This window comes from Nannospalax galili, unplaced genomic scaffold, assembly GCF_000622305.1.
Source record: "Nannospalax galili isolate Female #2095 unplaced genomic scaffold, S.galili_v1.0 scaffold307, whole genome shotgun sequence".
Classification (NCBI taxonomy): Eukaryota; Metazoa; Chordata; class Mammalia; order Rodentia; family Spalacidae; genus Nannospalax; species Nannospalax galili.
The window spans coordinates 3,001,852-3,010,863 of NW_008359625.1; the positions used below are offsets into that span (position 1 = coordinate 3,001,852).

A 9,012-nucleotide genomic window follows, 5' to 3' on the forward strand; every position below is an offset into this window, starting at 1 on the left:
ATGAACCATTCCTTTTCCTTTCTAGAGAAAAATACAAACCACAAAATAGATTTTGGGGAAATATAGGGGATATTTTTAAATTCAACTATAAACTGAGCATTCTTTATCCAATATGTTTGAAATTTTCAAATTTCAGAGTTTTTCCCTTTCTCTTATTTTGCTTTGTTTCTTTGATTTTGGAATACTTCATAGGCTTCACCAGTTGAGCATCCCTAATCAGAAAATCTGAAATGCTCTGAAATTAATGTGGGTTTTCTTTTTTTGAGTGTTGGCACTCAAAAAGGTTCAGGCTTTGGCTATTAGGAATAGGATGCTTAACCAAGGCCAGTTTACAAGAAAATGTGGGTATATCCAACCATCAGCTCATGGCAATTGGAAGAGAAAGAAAAGCATGTTAACTGAAGCCTCAGGAATGCTGTCAGTAGAATTCAGACCCAGAAATTTTACCAAGCAACAGTCTGATTTGATCAACAAATACATGAGGAACAATAAGAATTAGGATGGGCTCTACAGAGACTTAATCATATCAGCCAATCATATTTATAACACTGAGCAGATAATCAGTGATATTTAGATCCACTGGTTTTTAGATAATATTGTGGGTTTCATTTAATAAAGAAAGTGTATTGTAAAAAAAAAAGGCATTCATAAATATTTATGGGTTAAATAACATAATGTGTGATCTACTTCAAAATAAAATAAGGGAGAAGGATGTAAGATTTTGTATTTGTGGGTAATTATAAAAACAGAGTGGGACAATACTTGGGGATTCATCCTATAATTTTGTCAACTTTTCACTTGAAAGCCTCACTTTTAAAAATATTAAAAAAAATTGAGGGACAGGGAGATGACTCAGTGGATAAAGTGTTCATTATGCAGGTATGAGGACCAGAGGTCAGATCTTCAGAACATGTACATGTCTGGGAACATATGGTGGCCTATCTATAGTTCATGTGCACAAGGTGTAGAGACAAGGGATCCTCGAAGCAAGCTGACTAGATGACTAACCAAATCAGTGAGGCCTGAGCTCAGTGAAAGGCCCTACTTCAATAAATAAAGTGGAGAGTAATCAACCTCTGGCCTACACACACACACACACACACACACACACACACACACCAGTGTAAGTGTGAACACACATGCACACATGCATACACAACACACATATGTACCCCAATTTTTAAAATTAAAATAACTAAGTTCTCAGGGACACTGGATAAAATTAAAACTCCCAGATCAACTCTCAAGAGCATCCTATGTCCTGGCCCTTCCCTTTTCATCAGGAACCACCACCCTCACTGTTCACCTATGTTTATGCAACAGAAAACCTCTTACAGTTCCCACCAAGGATTATGATTTCTCATACTTGCAAGTCTTTATAAATTTCTTTTTTTTTTTTGAGAATACCAAATTCCATTCCTCTCGCGGTCACATCATTTGGTCGTTATATTTGGACAGCTCTAGGTTTGGGGCACCATGCTGCACACATGTTGGACTGAACACTGTGGGGCTGAGCGGCCATTTGCTGCTTCCAGTCTCCCCTGTTTTCGCTACTCTCCTTTCTCTCCAATCATTCGGGTACATTTGGTATTATATCTATGGCTTCCCTATCTTCTGCCTCTAGAGGAAGCCATTGGAGATAATCAGTGACTGAGATAGAGACTGTCTTTACATCTGGGCTCTTTCTCTGCCTGCTTAACAGGTTGGCGTCTACAAGGTTGGTCCCTTTGTAATACACAGTGTTGTGTCTGTTTCTTTACCATTGCATCATCAGTTCACAATAACCAAGGGCACTGTGAGTAAAGAGTCCTACCATTAAACTCTCAGCTAATTTTTCAGTTTTTATCTGCCTCATCTTTCTTCTTCAGTCAGCAATTAAACAATTCTAAACCAAACTGCCCAAAGAAACAAAAGGGTATACTAATAGCCTGCTGAAGACATAGACTGAGTAGCAGAAGATGAATGGTTAAAGGGCATTGTAAAGAAAGATAACATGGGCAACAGTTTGGATATGCAAAAGAATCCAGGGATGTTTAAAGTTAGGTTTAAGTTTGACTGGAGAACCAGAAAGAACCCTATTGGCCAGGTGTGATGGTCTGAATCAGAAATAGCCGCCACAGACTCATGTATTTGACCACTTGGTCTCTAGTTGGTGGTGCTGTTTGCGGAAGTTATGAAACTTTTAGGAAGTGGGAACTTGCTAGAGGAAGTAAATCACAGGGGTTGGGGGGGGCTTTGAGGGATTATAGCCTCTCCCTACTTCCTGTCCCTTCTCTCTGCTTCCTATACGTGGATGAAAATGTGATCAGCCAGCTTCTTGCTCCTGCCCCCATACCTTCCTTCTCTGCCATGATAGACTCTATCCCTCCAGAACATATGCCAACACAAACTCTTTCTTCATTAAGTTGCTTTGATCATGAAATGTTATCATTCCATCAGCAACAGAAAAGTAATAGACCAGGTAAGGATCTAGACTTTGAGCTTGAGCACAATGAGGAGGTATGGACTGCAACCCATGGTCTCTCAAGTCCATGAAAAGGATCATTGCTCCAGCAATTGCTGACAGCCTTCTACCTCACAGACACGATGAGGGAGCTGTAGTACAAGATAAACCACTCAGTAAATGTTCACTGGATCAAGGAGTGAGAAAAAAATACATGAGGACTATTTGTGAGGGCTTTTTCATTATACGGCGCACAGCCTTGCCACCTCCAATAATTTTTCCATGCACGTGTTCTTCCTGAGGTTAGCCCCACCTGCTCCCCGCCTTTAGCATAGGGAGCCTTGATGACAAAGAATGCTGCTTGAGCTTCAATCCTCAAAAGCACTCTCTCTCTCTCTCTCTCTCTCTCTCTCTCTCTAGCTTGCCTGCCTTGTCACTTTTCTTTTCAAACTCTAAAACTGTCCTTGTATTAGTTACTTTTCTGTTGCTGTGATAGAAACACTGACCAAAGTAATTCATAGACGGAAGAGTTTATTTGAGCTTATGGTTCCAAAGGGGCAAGAGTCCACATGGCAGGGAGGCATGGTGGCAGAGGTGGCTGGAGGAGGAGCAGAAGCTAGGTGCTACATCTTCAAGCAGGCACAGGAAGCAAGAGAGCAATTGCAGATCCAGTAAGGCTTACGAACTCTCTAAGCCTGCCCCTACGACATGCTTCCTCTAGGATAGCCACACCGTCTAAGACCTCCCAAAACAGCACCACCAACTGGGGACAAAATATCCAAATACTTGGAGCCTATGGGGGACATTCTCATTCAAATCACCACAGTCCTCAAGCTTAAAAAAATGGTAGCCTTGACTTCAGGAACATCACCAATTCAAATGACAGATTCTTACCATAATCACATAGGTTATTGTGTCAAAGTGCATTAATCTGAGGTAATAGAGGAAGAGTCCATTGTAACCCACAGTGTGGGTGCAATGTGATCTATGTGATAGCTGTTGCTAACTGTCAACTTAGCAGAATCTAGAATGACCTGGGAGATGAACCTCCGTGCATTGCTGTGGGGGTTTATGGGGATTGCATTAGCTGAGGAAGGATGATCCATCCACTGTGGGCACCACCATTCCCTGGATGGGATCCTGGACTGTATAAGTGGAGAAAGGGAGCTGAGCAGCAGAGTACATTCACTGATCTCTGCTTCCTGATTGTGGATGTGATGTGATCAGCTGCTTCAAGGTGCTGCCATAATGGACTGTACCCTTAAACTATGAGCTGAAGTAAACCCTTTCTCCCCAAGTTCCTTCTGTCATGGTTATCACAGCAACAGGGAAAGAAATAAGACACCTGTTCTTGTTTATTTAAAACAGAAGTTCAACCTCCTTCCCTTTTTTACATGAGGTTTAGCACTAATCAGACACTATCCAGAAGCTATAAGTAGAGGTTTTATATTGCTTTGTTGTACAAACTAAGAGTGTAGCTTGATTTATACAACACAACATAAAATAAATGTAATTATTTCTTTAAATTCTCAACTGGTCACCCCTTATTGAATAAGTGGGAGTGTGTGGTTAAAAGTTGTTTGAGCCACACATGGTGGTTCACACCTTTAATCCTAGCACTCAGAAGGCAGAGGCAGGTGGATCTCTATGAGTTCCAAGGCCAGTCTGCTCTAGATAGTGAGTTCCAGGCCAGCCAGGGTTACACAGTAAGACCCTGTCTTAAAAAAATAAAATGGTCGAAATACACTTATGCTATAAATACAAAAATTGAAATGCACTTATAATATAAATTAACTTTTTAGTATTAATAGAAAATATTAAAATACAAAGTGATCTTCATACTATAGCCACTGAATAGTTCCGAGGTCACCATAATGCTATCTTTCTATTTACAAGTATTTTGTGATGACCAATATATCTATCTCATGCATAAGTGAGCAAGATGGAATTGAATGCAAATAACTAGATTTTTTTAGTTAAATATTCAGTTCCTCGGTGAAGCATAGAAAGCATGAACACCATGGGTTCTGTGTTAATGCTGTACTATTTCTGTGCTATAGTGGTCTCATAAACATGAAAATTTATTGTAAAACAGAATCTAATGAAATCCATTTATTTTTTTAAATCCAAAACAAATATGAGTCGGTTTTTAGACATAATGACTTTGTTCATGTTTGTGCCACAGATTTCTGTTGGGTATAAAGTTGGTAAACTAGGAGAAATAACTATTTTAACAAAGCCTGTTCAATAAAATAAGTCACGTTACTCACCAAAGAGGCCATGGTAAATCCAATAACTTCAATATAACCGTCATCGTGACGCTGAGGTTCAAAGTCATGGTGATCTCCAGGGTTTCCCCAAGGCATTGTGCCAGCACAATATCTGCAAAGAAGGTCAGGAGACAGAATTAAAGACATCACATTCTTCTCCTGGCTATCACTAGGAATTAACTCATAGTTAATGGATGCATGCATCAAAGCCTCATGTAGCATGCCCATGATTATACACAGGGTTTCTGTTTCTACATATCAGTTTATAAATAAACTTAAAATCATTTCTACTGAGACTCAATGTTTCTTAACATATTCCTTCCACTATGAAAAAATAGACTTATTGTCTCCAAAGTATAACTTTGAGAAAATGGGCCATAATTTTACAACAAAATATCCTGTGGTTCCTATCTTTCCTCTCAGCCATTATTTCTTACTTTAGGGTACACATATGTTTCCTATGATATCTTGTGAATTGCCTTTAATAATTTAATAATTATGCTAAATGAAGACATAATTATGTTCAAGCTAATATAAAAATAAGGTGGGCAATATTTAAGCATTTAAATATAAATGTATATAGAGAAGAAGTGCCCACAGGGAAAGAAAGGAATGTAAATGACTTCTTAAATGTATGAAATGAAATTTGCTAAATATGGTGGTACATGACTATAGTACACGACTTGGGAGACTGTGATGGGATTGTCAGTTACATAGAGAGAGAGGGAGAGAGGGAGAGATGGAGGGAGAGAGGGAGGGAGAAATGGAGGAAAGGGATGGAAGGAAGGAAGGAGAGAGGGAGAGAGGGAAGGAGGGAGGGAGGGAGGGAAAGAAGGAAGGATAAAAGACTTCTTTAGCATGTACAAGGTCCTGAGTTCTATTCCCAGCACTAGAGGAAGGAAGGGTGGGAGGGAGGGAGGGAGGGAGGGGGAAGGGAGGAAGAAGGGAGGGAGGGAAAAGGGAAAGGAAAAGAAGTGAAATTATAAAAGCAGAGAAAGGAGACTACATAAAGGAATAAGGGCAGGAATAAGAGGATGGGAAAGAGAAAAACAATAGTAAGAACTGTCAGTCAGTGTTCTGCAGCCTCCCAAGCCTTCTGCCAAAACCACACTGAGGAGCCTCTGGAGCAGGGCTGTGACTGGTCATACTTAGCACTGCCAAGAATAACCTAGAGACTATGATCTGTTTTCCTAGACCTCGACACAAATTTTCATCAAACTCTCATTTTCATTAAATTCAGTCAAAGTGTATTTGCAGATCTGTGTGTGAGTTGATTAGTAGGCCAGTAACCAGGGTTTATAGGCCCTTGCCTTCCAATGTCTTGATTTGGAAAACTATAATCAAATTTTATGCACTGAAGTAATAAGCTTATTTAAAAAATAGCCAAAGTAAGTATTTCAAAAAGCAGATGCCTGCTCACATCTGCCATTCTTGGAGGCAGTGGAGTGGGAACAGGGCAATAACTGAGAAGTAACTGAAAATGGTTAGATCAAGAGCAGCACCTAAGTGTCTCAAAGCAGATGAGTACAGTTCATTCTATAGCACAGGCAGAACCTCCTACCGCAGGGAACACCAAGCAGGCACATAAAATTGCAGACACGGGAAACTTCATAGGGCATTAAAATAGTGGTTTTCATTGGTTATGCCTGAAAGTCATAACATGATTTGATACCCCAAGTCAAAGAGTTCATATCAAACAAAAGAAATAATATGAACAGAGCTTACCTGGGTATATTTAAAAATACTATACACTGGAACTTCAGCTCCTGGATCTTTGGGGTGAGATCTGTTCCATCACACTGCAACCATCAAGCAGAAAAAGTAAGGTTTCTGAGCCAGTCATAAGTCTGAAAGTCTCATCCAAGATAACGGGGCTGACAACAGTTTATAACCTGGTTTTCCCTTTGTCCCTCACTTGACTTGAGTGGCTGCCAGAAACTGATTGACATGTGCCAATTATAGTTCCAGTAGTCCAGAGTTCAAGGGTTTCATTCTGATTTACTATAAAATAAATCTTTCATTTGACCATAACACTTTTTCTTCTGTTCTCATATTCAAAGAAAATACTGTCATTTACTACCTTGAATTATTATTAGATACTTAGACATATGAATTACCATTAGACACTTAGACTAAGTGTGAATGTTTAAAAACTTAAAGACACCTGAAAGGCAAAGCTTCAAGTGAAGGCTGCAGAATACTTTGTTGCAATCAACTGATCAAAACAAGACATGGATGTAGCCAGTTATTTTCTTTCCCTAAAATAATCTTTATTTTGAGACTGGGAAACATGTTTTGAACACTTATCTGCAAGTTTTTAAAGAAATCCATTGTAAGTCAGTATTACCTATAACAGATCCTTTGTCATGGGATAAAACCAGCATTTTAGTTTATAAGCTCCTATGTAGATGTGAACGTGTATATTAATACTAGGCCAATAAAGCAACACAGTATTAAGTGATTTGTTCTTACATATTTAATATCTTACAGAATTAGATTGAACTTCTGAGATTGGTCTGTTAGAGTCTGGACATGACCCTGGTCTCAAGGGCCCCTTGCAAGCTTGGTCTTGGTAGCTCTGCATGCAGCATTCCTGATCATCCAGTGCTTTCCCCAACAGTACAGTCCTCCAGTCAGTCTCAGAATATCCCCCTTCCCCCTTCTCACTCCCCAGCATGATGAAAAAGAGAGAATTCCAATCAGAGCCACAGACCTCTCAGTGTCACATGCAAGGCTGGCTTTTCTGTTTGCTTTCCTCAAACCCTCATCCCAGAATTCCATCAGTTTCTTCTCTTTTGGAAAGACTAGCAAAGCATTCCAAAATTCCCTACACACTTTTACAGATTTGGGGCAGAGTTTTAGTCTAAGCGCACTGATTCTGCAAGCAGTCAAGGTTGTTTTTACGCACCACATTCTTTCCCTAGCCAATCTTAGTATAACCTAATTTTCATAAGCATCCTTAAAGCCTATTTCCAGGAATCAGACAGTCCTAAATATTTCAAAATGTGATTTAGATAGGAATCAAGTTTTAGATAATGAGCAAAGATGTTTTTAGAGTACTCTAAACAACTAAACAAATATAAAGTCTTCCAAAGTATTTAAGGGCTTGAAATGAGTCCATGAAGAAAACAGAGTAATTTAATTTAAATCCGTCAAAGTCCAAGTCTGTAAGCAACAAAAACTTCCAAAAAGTTGGACACAACACATTAATAGCATTGTGGAGCTGTGTTGCTTTGTTACAGAAAATACTATAATGAATATTACTGTACTTGCAATAGAATTCATTTTTAAATTTTCTAGTCTTTCCTCCTGCGAAATACATCATTGACTATAGGAACTCATCAAATTATATAAAGACGTATACCTTACAATTTACAGGGTGCCACTAACACTGTTATTCAAATATTATTGCATTAAAATGTGAAGTTCTTCAGAACAGCAGTTTTCAATGGCTTCCCTACTTCAAATGCACACAATGGAAAACATCTGTATGCAGAATCTGTTCCTGTCTGTATGTTTATATAGTGACAAATCGAACAACAATGGGAAGAAAAAAATGAGACTGAATCGTGATATCTGTAACTGTTTCTTACTGTTTTGTGTTTTCTTAGTCTAGTATCCATATACACATTTTACAACCACATGACCTCTATATTAAATCCAAAATACTGACTTTACCTTGCGACAAAATAAGATGGTCTATTACTCACACATCTGATGTGGTTTGGATGTGAAGTGTCCCTCAAAAATGCTCATGTGTTGAAGGCTTGATCCAAGATGGTAGCACTGTTGAGGAGTGCTAATCTACTGATGAGTTCACACTGAATGAGATGTAACGAGTTGAGGGCTTGCTGGAAAATGTGACTCATGCAGGGCTTGCCTTAAAGGGTGTATCTTCTCCTGATTAGTCAGTCTCTCTCCCTCTCCCTCCTCCATTTAGCTTTTCTTCTTCTTCTTAACCTCTATCCTGGCCATCATGAAGTGATCAGTAATGCTCCACCAAACCCTTCCACCATGATGCTCTACCCAGAAACAACACTATTTTATGGGAACTGAAACACCCTAAAGGGATGCCAAGGTAAGTCACTAGCCATGTACTCTATCCCTAGTTTCAATTGCTTTAAAAGGTTCATGGTTCATGTACACTTTTCTGTTGGCTACAGATTTCATTTATCTTCATTCTCCTCTATCTTTCTCTAAACCCTCAATAGCTTAATGGGATATATCCCCCCTCTCTATATGCATATATATATATATATATATATATATATTGTTCCATCCCCTCATGTATTTTCTTTC

At 39.0% G+C, this 9,012-nt stretch overlaps 1 protein-coding gene across 1 annotated transcript in view; it reads right to left on the bottom strand.

Annotated features, from left to right (window-relative positions):
- Dgki (diacylglycerol kinase iota) overlaps window positions 1–9,012 on the bottom strand; it is a 318,581-nt gene that overhangs the window by 181,512 nt on the left and 128,057 nt on the right. The window contains exons 18-19 of the mRNA XM_017795687.1: window positions 6,439–6,512; window positions 4,714–4,825 (exon numbers count right to left, since the gene is read on the bottom strand). Coding sequence (XP_017651176.1) covers window positions 4,714–4,825; window positions 6,439–6,512 — 186 coding nt within the window. The remainder of the gene's footprint in view (window positions 1–4,713; window positions 4,826–6,438; window positions 6,513–9,012) is intronic.